The sequence below is a fragment of the Rhopalosiphum maidis genome, chromosome 2, assembly GCF_003676215.2.
Source record: "Rhopalosiphum maidis isolate BTI-1 chromosome 2, ASM367621v3, whole genome shotgun sequence".
Lineage (NCBI taxonomy): Eukaryota > Metazoa > Arthropoda > Insecta > Hemiptera > Aphididae > Rhopalosiphum > Rhopalosiphum maidis.
In genome coordinates this window covers 81001527-81022915 of record NC_040878.1, presented here as the reverse complement: position 1 = coordinate 81022915, position 21389 = coordinate 81001527, and the positions used below count along the sequence as shown (strand labels likewise).

General features: G+C 25.1%; 1 protein-coding gene across 1 annotated transcript in view; it reads right to left on the bottom strand.

Moving 5' to 3' along the window:
- LOC113553683 (FERM and PDZ domain-containing protein 4) overlaps positions 1 to 21389 on the bottom strand; it is a 92990-nt gene that overhangs the window by 45441 nt on the left and 26160 nt on the right. Inside the window, 1 exon segment of the mRNA XM_026957150.1 lies at positions 4304 to 4429. Within this exon segment, the coding sequence (XP_026812951.1) occupies positions 4304 to 4429 (126 nt within the window).

Here is a 21389-nt window from a genome sequence, read left to right as displayed (position 1 = left end):
ACGTAAACGTTGAATAATACATTACTTTGTAACGTTTAAGTAAACAAGCTCTATAAAGTATGTTATATATATTACATTATGAGATGGTTCAGGGTTATTGTTTCGTGTTTGTACAAAATGCAGTATTGTGCTTGTTTAACAATGTGGACAAGAGACATTAAACATCTAACGGGTTATTTCACTTTAAACGCTATCCTATAAACATAACAGATGAATAATATATATATATATATATATGTTTTACCAGTAAAAAAAATATTAATAGATTATTAGGTGTGTGTTTTTGCATTATTTACAATAGTTGAAGATACTATAGTTACCTAATAGAACATTATTGTTACTCGTTAATACATTAAATATATACATAATACACATCATGATTTAAAATAATTAGTCAAACATAGCAGCACAATAAATACTTAAATAGTTATATATTATATATATTTTTACAATTTAGCATAATGTATTACCAATATATTTGGTTGTTATTATCAATCAGAATAATATTACCTTTAGATGGAAACAATAAAATATGATTCGATAACAGTATAATTTTATTTATATTTCGCATAAATAGTATTTGAAGGTAATGGATGATATATGTCAGTAAACTCATCAAGTAAAAAAATTACTTTGACCTTTGATGAATAAATAGCACTTTAATCCATTTAACAGTACGAGGGTAAAATATTATATTTATGCTTTATTGTTTGTCTTTCATACTATAAATATTATACATATTATATAGGTTAATTTTACATTGCGTGTCTCAAATTATGCAATTTTAATTGCATCAGAATTCATAAGCGATTTCACGAGAATCCACAAACTGAGTTCAATTAAAACAGATTTCAACGACCAAATGCAGACAAAAAGGGATAAGTAAAAGAGAATATTAGATTTTTTCAACAAATCGTTGTTTACTATTTTTTTTTTTTGCACATTACTAAAATTTTTTTATAATAATATGCTTTACTATAGGTACAAAAAGTATAATATTTTAAGAGAAATATTTAAAATGGATAAATTAATAGAGAAAAATCAAAAAAAAAAATCAAATGATGTCACTTTACATTTTATATACTTATTGATTTTAGTTAAAAAAAAAAAAGCTTAAAATATATGTAATAAGAGTTCATTAGAAACCCGTTTAAACAAATTGTAAATTGTATTTATGCTACAGTTTAAATTAACAATTAACTATTTTTCCCATATACGTTTAAAGGCGGTTGACTAAAAATCTTCTAAAATTACTTAAATAATAAGAAATCGTAGCATAATACTCGTTATATTGATTATAGTAACTAAAAATAAAAAACATTTTAAATTATTTACTATTTTTGTTACATGACCCTACATATATAGTACGCATAATACGTATACGTATCAGACTTGGTAGAAAATTCTCACATCGGGTACATAATTATTAAATAAACATGTACATATTTAGTTATAGAAAAACACGCACACGCATTTTTTGTTATAATATGTTAAAATATTAGTATACATAACGTATAAACACAATAACAATAATATTATATTATATGGATGTACACGCAAAGAAGGCGCGTTAGATAGACAATTCAACGACATCATAGCATTGCGAACATTACAAATTTGTAACACGATTGAAAGGAAACGACTAAATGAACAGTTGTTGTTAATGCTATAGTGCTATGTTTACTGTTATTTCTATTAGTCCATCACTCGCACAATTACATTAAAACAATTTCATACCTTCGATTGAATTGGCTTTTAAACGGATTACACAAGATATCTGGAAAACGATTACAAGTGTATAATATAGTGTAACGATAATAACACGAATTCTGCACGTGTAAATTTCCCATAAATCACATCTTTTATTTCGTTACATGGAGTTTTCAATCTCGAGTTTTTCGAGGAATGTACGGTAATCATTAGAATATGACTTATGCGCATAATACGTTTAATACGGAGTCTTGGTCATAATTGAATAATAACTCCACGGCGTTTATTATGATTTTAGGCGCCTTATCTTATTATATATGCTCATTCTAAAATAGTTGCAGTGTAATATTATTATGCATATTATTTTACAAGCTCTCGGAATAAATATAACGCGGAAATTTATCCGTATTAGGCCCAAGTATCTATTTATATTTTTGAAAATTAGATTTATTGTTGCTGACTAAATTTATAAATCTGCAAAGATTTATATCAATTAACGTTAGGAAACATGTCGGACCGTCGGGTATGAATATTTAGAACGTGATATATCGACTTGACGAATAAACACCTCCGCAAACACCACCTGACCTAAATATTAGTAAAACAAATGTATTAATGTTCACAAATAATTTCTCTGTCTATCAACCATTGCGTGGATAAATATTAATGGCGAGTTTATTTTTCATTTTCACTTAAAAAAAAATAGTCTATACGGTGTATAGTTTTTATAAATTGTAGTAATTTTTTGAAATATTAAAATAATTTTATTATTAAATTACATTTAAAATTATGTATCTCAAAGTATCTTAAACTGTATGCAAATAATTCTAATAAAACAGCTGAGAAAAAAAATATTAAAAATTATTATTCAAATTGCAAATTAAGTATACTTACGTATCGATACTTAAATGTAATATTATATATAAAAATAAATAAATGTTAGAAAAATAAATCGTATGTTTATGAAAAAATGATTACATAATAAGCATGTGGCACAAAATTCTAGTACTTATACATAATTTGTATGGTTATACTATCGTATATTTGAATATTATTATCTATTATTATGTTTATTATTATTGATATAACATAAAAAAATGTAATATAATTATCGAAGCATTATTTATGATCAATACATTTTTATGTATTGTTGTTAATTGTTATTAATTATAGTTTTTAATTTTTATATTATAATGGAATTAATTAAGTAATATATTGGTTAAAACTTTAAATACTGATATCATATACATTATAAATATTATAACAAAAAAGTTCTATACTACTTTTGTATTACGAATAAATATACTACATATAATTGTAAAAAAAACTAATAAGATATGATTATTTATGAAAAAAAAATTAAAATACGATTCGATCGTTACTATTTTTTTCTCAGTGAAAAATTGTTTTTTTTTATACGTGTACTTTTTATTGATTTTATTAGGGCACGACCTCGTAATAATTTAGGACAGCGATACCATATATATCTACATATTATAATATAATATGATGATAAATAATAATATATTGAGCAAAGCGTATACATTGTTCTCGACGATATTTATAGTTTATATACGTAAAGTTAACGCGTTCGATGCGCAGCAATTATTCCGTAACGATTTTTATTTTATACTGTACCTAATAATAATATAAATAGGTATTAGAAAAAGAAAAAATTACACTGTCGACTTTTCGGTGGAAGATAAATTCCGGTCACTAATTATTATCGAACCGTTCAAACGACCTACTCATGATTCATGAACGCTGTAGCAGATTGATTGCAGTTTATTACTGACTACTGTCATCATTGTCGATGTGCTTTCATTTAATATATCATGTACAATGTATATATTATTTTGTATACGCTTCCAACAGATGGGACAATTACTGCATATAAACGGCAGTATAATAGTAGACACAAAGATTTTGTTTTTGAATATATACTTATTATATAATACGCTCACTAAAAATATGCTGCAAGTTTTGGTTAGTTCGGTTCAGTCATCATCAAGACCGTATGACCAGCTAAAAATTTTTTCGAGGGATTGAGTTATTAATTTTTATCGTATTTAATCGCACGAGACATTATTTTAAAACATAATTTAAAAAAATTGTATGTTTAACTTCACCGTACACGAAGCGTGATATTTGCTGCCCATAATCAGTCTGTACTAAATGAAATGGAAAATACAGACTTGGAGTTTGGGACTCGACTACAATATTATATTATATCTGAAGGGTCAGCGAAGTAAGGGACTGATATTATGCAATACAGTTTAATTCCAAAAAATTCTGCCCAATGAAAAGGGTTGTTTCGTACTTGATATCTATCCGGCTTATAATAACAGGTCGACGGTTATTTATTTTTACGCTCGTGGGTTGTTAAAAAAGGTAATATTTTTTTTAGCTTATGAGTATTGTTTACATATGTTCATTTGATGGGTTTGCGATTGGATCACCTTTTTCGTTTATAGTACGGACTTCCGGAGCTATATATACCTAACATATATATTATTATTCTTGTCGGGAACTTTGGCCAACAACGGACAAATGTTTCGTTATAATAATATAGTACGTGGGTTGTAATGCTCACTTGATAAAATAAGGTCTTCCATCGCCGTCTAGCGCCTGCTCCCAGCCGTACGGCAAAGATTTGGCACCAGGATCTTTGGGCCACGCTTCTACTGGCGGTAACCAAGATGCTGTTTGTGTGACGTGACTGTAAAAACGAAAAGAAAAATCAAATTAAAATAATTACATTTTACTATTAAGTTTTGATTAGAAATTTCGATTTCCGTATAAAACTCTGTACGCCTTCGTATGGTACTTCTTAAGTGTTACAGAATGCGCACGAAATGTATTATTATTTTATGGATCACGACTAAACTGTATGCGTATACTATGGCGTAATATAGTATAATATTCAAATACAGCATAGTATAACATGAACTTTACGATGTACTATATCGTTTGAATATTATATATTAATGTATATTAAACATTTATAACCGTCGTCATGTTTAATTTCGGTGAAACATCCACGAATCCAAGTGGTCGCTCTGGAAGTTTAACGCAAATATGAGTATTTACTTTAAGTTAATTAATTGAGTTATCTAATTAACTCGGCTGTTTATAAAGTTGACTAATAACAATGTACATTTAGTCGTAGTACATGCATTGCACCGTTCTATATTATTTTTATATAATATACCTACAGATTATTTTAAGGTATTTTTATGAGATATTTTTTTTCAAAGTCGTACTTATATAATTTAACAAAATAAAAACAAACGTTTAGTTTTGCTGTTAATAAAAACTATTAAATTATTAAATAACTTAAGTTTGGTTGGTGTTCTATAATGTAGTACTAAGAGTCGAAACACTGAGTTAACATCTCAGATAACAGAACAGTTATAACTGTTGTAACTTACTTATTAAGTAAATAGGCCAGAGAAAATTATAATGCATATTTGTAATGTAAGTTTGGATAAATATAGACGAAGATAACAACAGATTGTAGACAACGTATAATAATATTAATCAAGGAAAAATGAAAAATGCAATAACGAGTACCTATTATAATAATAATAGACAAACACATATTCCTCTACAACCATCGTACACTAAAATATAGATTAATATTAATGATTAGTTTAAAATTATATTACATTATATTCATCATATCTTTTAATATATACATACATAAATAATATTGAACTATTAACTAATTAAATCACTATTTTTATAAAACATATAGTCACTTTAATAATAATAATATACAATAATTTATATAATATATTTTTTTAAATACAAACTCAAAATGATATAGAGTCAATACCTATACAATATTCATTAAATATAAGTATAACATAAATATGTATTTATTAATATTATGGGAAAATCAGATATTTTCCATCTATATAAATTTAAATTATGATTTATAAAAATATAAACACAACACTCCTCGACTCTTGATTTAAACATTGAATTTAATCTTACTGATACTTTCAAGAATATTAAATGTGTAATTAGAAGTGTTATAATAAATTATCGCAATGACACGCTGACAAAATTTTAATTAAATATTTGACATCAAACGTGTTGACAAGATAATACTTTTAAATAATAAACCCAAAGCACGTACATTTTAGAAAATATACGTTTGTCGAAAAACATTTTCATTTCGTCTTTTCTGCCAAATGAATAATACCCATACGGACATATGTTAAATAAACATAAGAGGTTTTTTCTATTTTATTTTGTTTTGTTTTAGTACTACCTACTGTAAATTGTATAATGTACATATATATATCGTAGTAGGCAATCATAAAATCTCCGTTTACGATTTTGTTTTTTAATTTGCTTATAATAATACGTAAATAATGTTTTGACTTGGGTAATCGTCTGTCGGCACAATACCTATACATGGCTATGTATGATTATGTACAACTGTGGTACGTACCAGTATAACATATCTAAACAATATTATTATATTATTATTATGGCGTATAATTCAAAAACGGATTTCACGATCGCCGTTTGTCGAAAGTTTTAAAATCGCGTAAATACAACAACGATTTCGGTCAATATTTGAGGTTGATTATTGCTGTTTCGCTAGTATTATTATTATTACAATACAGTAGGTAGTATAACTAGTATATGATTATCCGTTTTCAGAAAAGGTTCTTATACACTGACAACAGAAAAAAAAATCATATACAAATTGTAATTATGCATATTATGATTACGCGTGTTACGTATTTTATCATATTATGCTTTACGTCATATATTCGACAAGATCCATCCGTGCAGGAGACCATGTTTAAGTTCGAGGAAAAACTTTGAAGCGATGCACAACGTTTTATTGATCGCACGCACTACGGTAACATTACTATGCAAATGTGTGTAATTTACCTTTGAAAATTATTATTAAAATGTCGTTATGCACGAGAGGAGATGGCCGCCGCCGACATATGAATATCATAATATATACGTACAGACACATCTGCAAGAGTGCCGACGACGTATTATGCGTCTATAATATAGGCTATATACCGTTTTCGGAAGAAAATGGGCAAAAATAGTAATTGAATATTGCCGTCTAGGTAGGTACGTACACACATATTATGTACGTCGAAAAAGACATATATTATATAACATATAATATAATAATATGGTATACAAATGCGGATTGTTCGAAGTATATAAATTAATTTTACTCGTACGAATTATTGTAAATATCATTTGCGTTTTATGTCTTCTTCGATTTCAAAATTTCTATAAATAGTATAAATAATAAAATATAAACTAATTTTATAAATTATTGACATCTATAATATTATATTATATATGTTACTGGTCGCGATTCTAACAATATAATACTTACAGCCATGAGTTATATAATTCAATGATTTTACAAGAATAAATGTTGACGATTTTTTTTTTTAATTTTAATATACTCTGGTATAATATAGGTAATATAGACAAATTTTTACCACAGAAAACGTTGTATGTACAATAAATTTTATATAGGTACATTAACGTAATTTCTTATTAATGCACAGTCATGTTTTTTTTCTTATATTGCATTATAATATCTAATATATCAAAGTTTATTTGCAAATTATTTCACGTTAAACTGTATATAAAGAGACTATTTTCCTTTCAGATAATATTTAATCGTTTTTTTCGCAGTCAAAGTTATTAAATACGAATAATAGCTTTTATGCACTTTGGCTGATCGTTTATGCCAACGTTTATAATATTATACGTCTTCTTCTTCCCCCTGGATAATTATTGTTACCCCGTATTCCGTTTTATCGCCATCCGGATTCGTATTATAAAACATTGTTACACCATGTCAAATTAAGCGAACAATCATATAATTTATTTGACTTTCTCTAGATATTAGTAAAGAGTAAACATTTTATGTATCAGACTTGTTTGGATTATAATAAACGCACAATAAAAATTAATACATACAACTTTATTATATATATATATAATATTATGTTGGTATGTAACTCACCGTACAAACCGACTACGATAATACTAAACATTGTGCCGGGGTGGTTATTATTGTTACTTCATTATAAACGATGCACATCGTATATAATCTCGATTGACATGTCAAAAATGAAAAATGTCTATTATTTTTCGAGACAATTGCAATAGAAAAAGGGGGAAAGTAGGTAACCGCTCCGCTGTACAGTATATTATATAGTAGTTGATTGTAGCTCGTCATTGAGTAAGTACTATAATAGATGTGTTAAATTTTAATTCAATGAAAAACGCTTCCGAGTGAAGATGGCATAACATTTAGTAACTAAAGTTACCAAAACACTATTTCAGTAAAAATATTACATTTTTAACAAGTTATCATATTTTGTTTTATATTTATCCAATTATTTCAAAAAGTACTAAGCATTTTCAATTTTAACCTCTTAAAAGTACTAACTACATTCAAATTGCAATAAAAAATGTTCATCTAAATTGAAATTAGAGAACTTTTCTATAGAAAAAATGGCTTTAGACACAAAAATAAAAAACACATTATTATAAAATTAATACTCCTATCGCTATGCTTAGATTATATACTAAACTAATATACATATTATATTATAATTTATTCGAAAAATATAACTTTCATTATTCCGTAACGCGTACATGTCTTACAAATAATTATCAATTTTAGGTTTAAAAACACACTAGACCTATTCAATTTTAACATACGTACTTCGCTCTAAATACAACCTACGTAAAGTGTAATTCTTTTAACACACAAGACTAAACCATTACCTAAGCCAAGTAAAACGATACTCTTTAAGCGGAGCGATAAATGTATTGATTTTACAATGATGTGTGGCTTTTTTGTGTTCAAGACACTTTTTTACAGTAGAAAAAATAATTCGATTTTCAATTTCAATTGTATCTTTTCTGGTAGGAAAGTTAATTTAGTTGGTACATTAGGGGGTTAGAAGTAAATAATTACCAGTACTTTACTAAATAATTGAGAAAAACAAAAACAATTAGGGCTAACGGGAATTTTTAAACAAAATTAGTTTAATTATTATTAATTTTTTTTTTTTGTATTTAAAAGATATTTATTATTAATTTATAACAATTTTGAAAACCAACAAATTATTCAATCAGTGGAACTAGATGTGGAACAGATTCAACTAAATATTAAAAACAATATAGGATATATATATATATACGCATATTATTATATTAATAGAAAAAAAAACATGTGCATTTTAATCACCTGTAGAAACTATATTAACACAAAAGATTTCCATAAACAAATTAACACATTAGAACATTAGGTATTCAAAACTGAAAACCGAGTAAATTATTTAACTGTTCTGAAATTAAGACACCATATAATTCGTTACAAAACAATGTTAATGATGCGTCGTAATTTTTAAATGAAATATTTCAATGCACTTTTGATTACGAATGTCTAGAGATCAACAATATAGGTAAAGCTTTAATTTTGGTGTTTTTTTTTTTTCAGCAAATTGAGCAGAAATCTCTTTCACATTGAACTAAAAGGACAACAATATAAAGGTACATTTCACTCAAATATCGTTGAGTGTAACTGACCAAGAAACAGTCTTAATTATTGTTGTTTAATGCCAAACTTATGTTTAAATCGATGAATATACGCCATACGTTAGTAGTTTTAATATAATTTTTAATAGGGTATTTAAAATTGCGTCACGTTTAGAACCAAAATATATTCGGATCTGGAGATACGATGGATCTTTGCCAGATAGACCTTTCGTTATTATTATTCCTGTTTGTTTTTTAATTTTTTCAGACAAGGCGCCAATTTCCACATAGGCCTTTATTTACGGTCAGTTTATCCGTCTACTGCTTAATAATAATTTATTACCACTAGTTGCTATTTTTTTCAATCTCTTTTCTCGGCAGTAAAAAAATAATTGGTCCGCTTCCAGATGCTCTAAATATTTCGTTTTATTAACCATAGTGCAGTAGTTACCGGAATAATGAGTACGACTAGCGACGGTAGTGGGCAGGCAAGGTCTGAACCGAAAAAATTGGCACACACAAATAAAGCGAAAACCTATTGGTAACGACGTATTCATTTGTTATGGTAATTATTATTGTAAAAAGAAAATATTTTGACAGCTGTTGGACTTTTCTCAATTGTCTAATGTTATGGTGGTATAATCTTTTATGATTTTATTCAATCTAACATTGTCGTTTTCATGTTGTTGGATATTTAACTTAATTAAAAAGATAACACAGAAAAATAACTAAAATTAATTTGGTGATTATAAATTCGTGGAATTTAAATTATCTATCACAATCACAACAAACATGCTTAATAATTACTCATCTGTTTGTTTATTGGATGTATATAATAATTTATATTGTATATTATACAGGGAACCTTAAAGTTCAGTTTTGTTAATATTATTTAGAATTCATAATTTCAACACTTGGATTTTAAAATACAAACTATAATTTATAAAAACTTAAAATATAACTTAATTGGCTAAACGAGTTTGTATTTTAAAATTTTAAATATTTTTTTCTTAAAATTATATGTACGACTATTATGAATTGTAAAACTAGTATTAAAATACTTTTCAGTACTTTCTAGGTATATTTAATACGTACATAAAAGTATGAAACACTTTTTATAGAAATGTATAAAGGTGAAAACAAATTTGATAGTAAAAGATGGTCTTACCACGTGAGTCTTTGCAGAATAGTTTAAAATGTTTAAATCGTTGAAAAGTATAATACTATTATGTATAAATATATTATATTCGAATAAGCGACGATGCCCATACCGCCCACATTCAAAACTTAAACGAGTTAAACAAAAAAAATCTCAGGGACTGATTTGTGTTTACAACACTGCGCTGGAAACTAAGTAAACTAACACGTGGATCAAGGATTATCGTTTCATATTTCGATCCTTTGTCGCTCGAATGCGTCATTTGATTTTCGTATGTCACACGAATACTATACACACACACACACACACAGATATACTATACAATCACTAAAGGTATTTATATCTACAGAGAGATAGATAGAGAAAGAGAATGAGATAGAGGATTAATTATTAGTGGAGCCTTGGAGGTATCATATTATTATAATATTATACTATAGTAAGTATTTTAGTTTGTCGGGAATTTTAGAACAACTGTGTGGTTTCAACACATACACGTCGTTTACTCTCTCACTTTCGTATCATATGTGTGTGTGTGTATTTGTGTACCGACCGACTGAAGACTTACAGTCAAAAAGCATTCCGCAGACGACGAAGTCGTATAAAATCACGCAGCACGCGCATTCCAACCGTAACCAAATAAACGTATAGTGAGGAACGAGTGGTGAAAAAAACCACGACTGCGTACAAACATCAACACATATGATATTATTTATAAGTGTATGTTTGTTTTAATTATATTTTATACGGAGTTCAAATTCGATATCGCTTCGACTCACGTCTCGTCAACAGCTACTGTTGAAACTATTCATTGCGTCAGCACCAATTAGGGGTGCAAATAACGTTTTCGTCGCGTTCCTCACAAAGACTACCGCGGTAGCGGCAGCGGAACGGTTCATCCCGTTGCCGTGGTAACCAGAGCTTTAGCGTCGTCGTCAGAGGGGAAAACGCGTCTGCCACTGTACATAAATATTCCTCCCGCGTAGCGATATCGGAAGAATTGTGACGGCGATTCGCCGAGGAGAATTGCGGGTGAATTTAACCATCTGCGGTGACTTAACCTAACCGTCCATGGTGTGACATATATACGATAAACACTGTGGTTTGACGGATTATGGAGTCATAATAATCACGAGAAAATGACATTTCAGAAACGATCGACTTGTCGTTGTCATATAAATACAGTAGACGAAACGAATTAAAGTGAAAATATAATAACGCGGTTATTGTATCGAATATTATTTTTTTTTCACGAGTTATGATGTAACCATCATAACACTTCAATTTATGAATTTATAAAACACTTTTAGCTTTTCTCTGTACAGTCAACATTGTTGTTCTTACCACGCGGACACAGGAAACTCCGATAATTTTTGTTAACGGTCTCTAAAATTCTGAGCAACTCTGGTATGCGCTCTATTGGCCGACACGATTGTCCGTCGCTGCCAAGTGGGTACACTGTTAGAAGTTAAATCGATGAACTATATACTCGTACATACATGACGTATAAACCCCATTTTTTCCGACATATCGCACGTGTCTCACAGTGATGTATTATTTATACTCGATAGACACGATTTGTGATACACAGTAGGTTTTTTATATATAACTATTATACTAGGTACCTATATTTGCTATTATTATTATCAATGTGATTTAATACCCGTATTTTAATTGACTTAATTATGTGACAACTACTAGCAATATACTTTTATGAACATATAAATTCATCACATCTATACTAACGTTAAACATAAATTAAAATTTACATTTTATAATATATAAAGTGATTAATTTACATGTAAATTAACCTGTAATGTATTAACATGTAAACTTACCTGTAGGTAAGTAACTACATACATTATTTCGAACTTTTAATTTTTTTTAATATTATTTTTACATAACTAATTTGATATCATTGCAAAATAACTTTTTTTTAAATTATCCTATTTATCTCATTATTTTTTTTTTTATGTTGTGTTCTTTTTAAATGACAAATAACATTTTCATATTTTGAAGCAGGTGACTGTGCCACTCTACTTGGCTCATTGAAACTTAAAATATATATAACTAATTAACTACTACCTACTTGTTAGAAATTCGTTTGTAATTAAGATGCTCAGAAAAATATTCTACTTCTTATATGATATTATATTATATGACTTAATGGGTACGCTTAAAAACATCTTATATGTGAGTAAGCCAAGTAAGGTGTAGAATTTACCTATGCATTTATATCTGTATTACCCAAAATCTCCCGGGTTAAAATTATTAATTAATCTGTCTAACTATAATTTTCACTTTACTTCAGTTGAAATATAAAATACAAACACTGAATATTTAAATTACAATGAATAATTTTATGATTTTCTAAAAGAAAAATTTAGAAAATTTTAGAATTTAAAAAAATTCTAAAAATTTTAAAAAATATTTAAAATAAAATTGCGTTTTCATAAAAAAGATTCAAAAGAAATGGTTTCAACTATTTTTAATGTAATCTCATTTTACAGAAAAGAGATTGACGTAACTATAAATTAATAGAGATGTGACTCTCAAAAAGTTTGTTATTTATAAACCAAAAATTAAAATATAAATTATAAATATGACTAAATTTATGTAAATTAGAAAAATCAGTAATCCGCGTTGGCTTGAAATGTAGTCTTTCATTAATATTCAGAATTTCCAATTAAAGGAATTTTGAATTTTATTATAACAATATCAATATGTATCCAACAGTCAAATAAGTTTTATCATTTTGTATTGTTTACTCCGAACATCGTTATTCGTTTTAATTTAATTGAAAGAATAAACCAATCAAATATAGGTTTTAATAGTGTTTATTGATAAATTGAATATTGATATAGATTTGAGCTGAAGTATTAAATAATAATTGATTTTATACAAACTATACAAACTCTAAAATCAATAAAGGTTAATTTATTTATTTAGTATCTATCAATAATTCCGGGGGGGGGGGAATAAAGAACTTATAAAGATGCATAATTAATATTTTGTTATAACTATTTAAAATAAATGTCACACTTTTTTTTATAGTATAAAGAAAATCATTCTCAATTTAAAATACAATTACGACTTCTGTAGACGCATTAATCAATTTTATCAAAAAAAATTCCTAGTTAAATAGTTTATAATATTACAAATCACTTTTTTTTACTTGATAAAATAGTTTGATTAAGACGTATCTAATAAACTATAAATAAAATATAATATTTACATACTTAGTGATTATTTTATAAAACAACACTCATTATTTTAAAATCTATAAATATTTTTGAAAATATCTTTTTAATATAATTTTCATTTGAAATTAAACAACATTTAAAAAAATATATATATTTTTTTTATATCTGTATTGTTATATTTAAAGCATTTGTGCAACAATGTACCTACATTTTTAATTTCATATTCTGAAGTAAAATATTTTTCGAGGTATTTTGAATTTTTTGATACATGCAAATCAAAATTTGGACGAATAGTTTATGAATTGTAAATATTTAAAATATAGCGGAGCGGAGTAGTAGAATAACATTTTGCTGGTTTCTCCATATCACATAATTCACTTTTACCAAAACTATAAATATTTCAATGTAACTTTTAAAATTTATTTTACTTCGAATCGAAATTATGTAAAAATAAGTACTTGATATTTTCCATTTCAATGAAAACGTATGAATCATATATATGTTAATGTTTTTAGATTTTAACCGTTATTTTGCAATTTAAGCATATTAGGTAAGTCTTAAATTAAATCAAAAATATAATTTAACGTTATTTATTATGAAGTATTGTTATATTAACTGTAAATAGCAATATAAAGTAACATAATAAGTATAGTGGTGATATTTAGCGTTACTCAAAATTAGATAGAAAATTATAAAAAAAAATGTTGAAGAATGTTAATACATTTTGAAATAATGAGTGTTGTTTGACAAAAGAATCACTCAGTATAATATATAGTTTTAATTTTTTTATTTAAATTAATTTTATGGAATAACCTATAAAATTGATACATCTTATATTTGTATATAACTTAAAATATTAATTTGTACCTTTTACAATTTTAAAATTAATACAGATAAGGTTAAGATATTTCAATTCATTAAATCTAATAACTGAAGTTATAATTAATTACTTCATTGTATTACTCTTAATTTGTATGTTATAAATTAATAAATATAGGTATATAATGTGTAGGTAAAAGAAGTTTAAATTATATTGTTTGTAAAAATAGGTAGTTTACATTTTTTATTACATACTTTTCAAGAGTCTTTTTTTTCAAACTTTAAAATTAAACCATTTATCAATTAGTTGCATTATTGGTCAATTATTGTTTGTTTACTATTTATTTTTTTTAAAATTAATATAAATTAATATTTAATAAACCATCATAAAGATTTTAATGATTTAATTTAGATATTAGTTTTTGATGAATGAAATAATATTTCACTACAATGAACTATCTCAAAATATATACCTCTACTTTTTTTATTAATGTTAGTACACAATTCATGAAATCTTTAACAACTTCAAATTTATTATATTAAATTGAAATTCCTAAAAAAAAATTGTAATTTATTATTTTAACATTGTTTTATGTTCGACAAAAGAAATAAATTTTATTATACACTAACTTATATAAAAAAATAAAATAATTGTAGGTATACGTGTATGTATGTTATGGTATAATATTAATTTAAACAATGCATTAAGTAAATAATACGTATTCTATCTATATGTTAAGTGTTGAATAAAGAGCGTTTCTTATCAACTGACGCCAATAGATCATACTAATTGTATATTCCAAATTATTTTAATATCATTCAAGACATTGATTTTTAATTCATATAGATAACATTAAAAAACTTAATTTTAATTTAATTGTTTAAACAATCTTAAGATCGTATTTAAAAAAATTCTGCAAAAATTGTTAAATTTATACACATAACTTTACTTTGGTACAAGCACTACAAACAAAAAATATTAATTTAAACCAGTGTATAGTTAACGGTTTTTTATATCATATTAATTTTTTTTCAAATTATTAATATTACGTGCTAATAAGAATATGCATTTACAATAAAATCCATTATCTACTTGTTATTTAATAACGTTATAAAATAACTGAACTAGATTTGTTACATGATTTATTTCGTAAATTGTATAAATAGTTTATAATAAAACGAATCACCTAAAAGACTCAACCACTTTAATGAATAATAATAAACAAAAAGGTTGTTCGGTTTCAGTTTCTTTTTTGCAGAGTAAAACTTATTGATTGTGAGTTTTCAAAAACACAATTCATTAAAAGAACGACTATGAAAGGTTCCAATTTCCAAGTACAAGAACTTGTAGAACTATATACTACATAAAAGAAAATTAAATTTTTTATTAAAATCGATTTATTTGAACTTATACGACGCAACAATATATAATAAAGCACAATTAACATATACCTATAATGTTTACATTATAATAAAATATTACATCATTACAATGGAAAACCTCACATATTTTATATAATAATTATTTAGATTTTATTACTAAAATTTGAATTATACTACTTTAAATGATATAAAATTACAATATTTAATACAAGGGAACTTTTTAAAACTAATACCACAATAATTACTGTTAATAATTAGATAAGTACATTAAATATCCAAGTAAAATTTAATATTTTTTTATTCTACTCCTACGTAATTGTACCTAAAAAATATTCTTCAAACAACTTCACATAACTTCATCAATATAAAATAATCGAGATAAGAAAAATAAATTACAAATGTGTTACTTTTAAAATATTAATCCATTGTTTAACTTACAAGACGTAACATCTTACACCTTCAAGTGTATGGGAAATGTGCAATGTGTAAATCAATTGGAACTTTTATGCTAACGTACAAATTTAGTTGATCACACTCAAGGAAGGACGCCGACGGTAAATGATCGACAGTGCTACAAAACGTTGCCATGCCGACCAGTAGCGGCGAACCACAATCTCACAAAACAAAGCAAAAACCTTCTGGATAATATTACGTCCGTAGCAAAAGAAAGGCCTCTTATTTTCGTTCTTCTTTTTATATTTATTTTTTTAACTTTTGCAGGACAATTTATTTTTTACCATAATTTATTATACCCAAAAACTATTGTTCCGAATGCTTTACCACGCTTTCTTTTCACCCTTTTTCCACTGTCTCTTATACGTTTTTATATGAGTATAGTATACTACTATACTACACCCTTCCCTGAAAACCTTTGTTGAGATTATTTCGTTTACACTAATGCACTGATAACAAGAGTAAAATTATTTTTTATTTTCTATCCTGCTGATAAAAATATATGACAATTCCTTTACAATCCATACAACTATGATATAATTTCTTGAAAACTACTTCAAAATCAACTAAACTGATTATTTAAATTAAAACTAGTTGATTTCTATATAGGTAGAAAGCATATCAATCCAATAATAATAATATCAAATGAACTTTTAACAGCAATAACAAAATTATTTCAAAAAATAACATGTCTAAATATTGTAAGCTAAAATTTGATTTAAATTTGTCTTAATTTCTTTCATACATATATAAAAAGCTTTAGTCACTATAATAAGTTTTAAACCTTACTTAACTTAACCAATCGTGTTTAAGTTATAAAATATAGTTATAAAACTAGCATTTTATATCTGATTTAATTAATGTATTATCTGGTGTTCCCTGAGGTGATCACTTATCTCGCTTACTTTTTTCTAATATAAGTAAAGTTCTAAATTACTCGAAATATCTATTATTTGGTGATCATACTAAAATATTTTAAATATCGAATTTACAGAGGATTTATTGAAACTTCAAGCTAATTTAGATAATTTATATATTGTATACATATAGTGTAACAACGATGTCTTTAAACATAGATAAATGCTCCATTATGTCGTATTATTAAAAAAAAAACTCTCTATTTTAATTATACTATTTATAATATAATTCTAGCATGTAAAAATATTATCATAAAGACCTAGGGGTCTAAATTGACAGAAAACTATCTTATAACAATCATGTAGATAATATTTGTAGTAAATCGTGTATGAAACTGGGATTATTAGAACATAATATGTGTAGTGATTTTAATGCATTCAAAATATTATATTATTCTTTGATAAGTTCCTAAATTGACTATATGATTCTTTAACTTGGTATTAGTTTTTGTTGTCAAAACCCAAGTTAAAAATATTTTTTTTAAGATATTTATATTTTAAATAAAAATTTTGAAAGACGTTTTCAATTCAGGATATATTAATATTAATATTGGTATTATTTTTATTTTTTAATAGTTCTATTAAATAAAAGATTAAAAATTTTAAATATAAAATTTACTTTTAAATTATTATACAATTTAATTGATAACCCCAGGCTTTTAGAACGAATAAACTTCAAAGTAAATTCAATTAATTCTAAAAGTAAATATCCATTTTATTTATCTAACAAACTAAATGTCATATTATCCAACTAATGTATTAATGTCAAGTAGAAAATCCATAAATAACTATCAGTACCTGTTTAGGTAACCCTGGATAAGTTAAATAATTATTTTTTAAGTTAGTACCTATAATTATTAGTTTTATATTAATTAGTTATTTTATATTTTTATTGTTCATTTATGTTTCTACTTTATATGCTTTTTATTTTTGTTAATGTAACACATTTACACATGACTGTCAATATCATATATTTGTAAATTGTAATTTTATTATTCTGTAAATAAATATTATTATTATTTTTATACAATATACATAGTATGCTTATATTTTTTATTTTCAGAGTAAAAATCGATTAGGTTTTTTAAGTTGGATAAGCTTAGATACATAATTCTTTACCAATTTTTTTTGTCATTTATTGCTTTTTTTCTTGGAAATCAATGACAAATTCTTTTCAGGTTCTTAAGTACTTTTTGTACTCAATACATAGCTAAATGATTCATGAAACTTTTTGAACTTTAATAGTTATATACTGCCAAAACCTACCAAAAAATAATCTCTATCAATAGATTAAAAAAAAATAAAAATATTTGTTATTAATAAATTAAGAAGTATTCTGATAAATACTGAAGTTTTATAACACATTTTAACATTTTATTATTTTCAATGTTTCTGTTTAGAACCAATAATTTAATTTGGATATCATAATTGTATGAATAACTTACGATAAATATAGCTACTCAAAATAAAAAAAATCTATAAAAAGTTTTATTAATTATTAGTTATTTTTACTTGATTTAGACATTTTTGACGATAGTTATTATTTATTTTGTATACTTAATATAATAAACACTAATACATACACTAAAATTATTAACTTTTTATAAAATTATTAAAACTTGAATCTCGACCAAAATTATAATATGCTATGAATTAAAAAAAATATATATATTATATACTATACTGGTTATATATGCACGTTTAGTTGATTTAAATATTATTGTATTTAAAATAATATATTATTAAGTTTTAGAGCTTAAATTAAAAAAAAAATTAAACTTCAAAAGATGTTTAAAAATGTATTTATTTATTTTTAGTAATATAATACTATTTATGCAGTATAATATATTAGACCATTTAATTCTGTTTAATAGCTGTAATAAATATAATAATATTTTAAATAGACTTTAATATTAACGAAAACACATTTTTATACGAAGTAATTTTCATATACCTCCTATATATTTACCCGACAGTTATTATAGCGATATCAATTTTATTTTCTTGCGTACTAGCGTCAACACATACCAACAGACCGGAACTAGCAGTAAAATAATATTAATATATAATACATTGTATATAAACACACATACTGTACACGTATGCACGGCATATATGTGTACAGTTTTATGTCCTGTGTGTCGTTTGTCACTACATTTAGACAACTTCCCGTCACTATACAATCGTTGTATGTTCAAAAATAATGACTTAAAAAAAAAACACTGATGATCAGAAGCACACGTTTAAATTATTAGATGCTATTTTGGGACTCAATGTTGCGGATTGTTGATCATTGGGGCGTACAAAACCATGAAATATATATAAATATTTTTTTTAGTAGGGGGGTTATATAACCGTGCGGTTGACAATTTCCGAAGTTTGAAGTTATCTGCAACATGTATTTTTGAAATAACAGAAAAAATACACTTCAATATAGTACAGACTGCGTGTGCCGGAAATCCGACATAAAAAAACAATTTCTAAGTATTCAAATACATACTATGCTATCTACACGTCCAACTAAGAATTATAATCAGAAGACTTCTAGATAAAATTGAAATATTGTTTAAGTATTTGATGGAAATTTTATTAAACTTATTTTTAGGTAAATTTATAGTTTTTTAACCATTAATTAATTAATTAATAACAATAATATTTAATTTAAATAAATTATAAAATTTGGCTTCAAAAAATATATATTTTATAATATACTTGTACAACTTCTAATCATAGATGTTTTAAATTTATTCATAAAAATTGTTACTATTGGGATTATATTTCTGTAAGCACGTAATATCTACACAGAAGTAAAATCATCCATAAATAAAAAACCATGATAACCACTAATAAGATTAATTTATTATAGATTATGTATAGATAAAAAAGGGTAGATTATTAAATACTAATAGATACTTAGTAGTTACATTGTGAAATTCATACTTCACAATATGAATGTAACTCATCAATTTATAGTTGTACTTTAAGTTATATTCAAGTTGTAAAAGGAATACATATTGAACCTAATGTATAACATTGTAGTCATATTATGTAAATTATCTAATATTATTATAAATAAAAAGGAATAATAAATATTCATAGCTATGTATGACAATTGTTTTGTATGATTAAATTTATTAAATTTACTTTGTACATAACTATGTAATTATAATAATCCTAAACAAGTTTATATAAAGGTATTATTTAAAATATAAAGTATGTTTAGTTGACTCATAGTAGCAGTTATGTAATTTGAATTAAATTATATATAAATATATATATAATAATTAATAACCACCAGTAAGTTTTTAATTAAAAAATTAAGCCACAAGTAACTTTTAAAGCATTTAAACTACTCTAAAAAGCATTAAAATTGAAAAAATATCATTATGAAACCATTAACCCTCATTATTTACATACAATAATCTAAACTTAGTAGGTAATAATAATTTAATTAATTTTTTTTTGCGTAAAATTGTACTTTTAATTTTAAAAGTAAGTTCAGAACCTTTAAATCTATGCTAATAGTAATAAAAATCAATTTTATTCAATGTTTTAATTTGTTTATAATAGGAAATTTATAACTGCAATTTAATATTTCTGAGTTTGTTATCTTATTTATTTTATTTCAACTTTTATTCTAGTGTCCAACTCCCAATAATATTAATTCACCAATTACAAATATTAATTCATAAATAATTTAATACATTTAAATGATACGGAAAAAAATGTTATTTTTGTTTCACAGAAAACCCGTTGAAACAAGTTTATCATCTTCATATTTTTGAAATATATAATAAATTATGATATTTATATGCATATTATTATTTTAATTTTTGTATATAATGTTACAGTTATAATGTGTTTTTTCATAGATTTTTTGAATAGTAAGTATAGGTAAATAATATTGATAGACAAAATATACATATACTATTTTATATGTTTGTGTTTGGTCAATAATAGCGGCTTAAAAACGGATTGTGTTTATAGTTATATCCATAATACTACACAAATAAATTAACATAATTTACACAGGGCATTTGGCTAGTATTACGTCCGAAACAAACATTTTTTTACTGAAATTTCAACAGTCATGTAATAACAAATCACTATAGTGTACTCTTCAACCTTTCTTTTATGTAAGTAGTTTTGAATTATTTTAGTATGAGAAATGATTTTTTTTAAGTGTCTTTTATA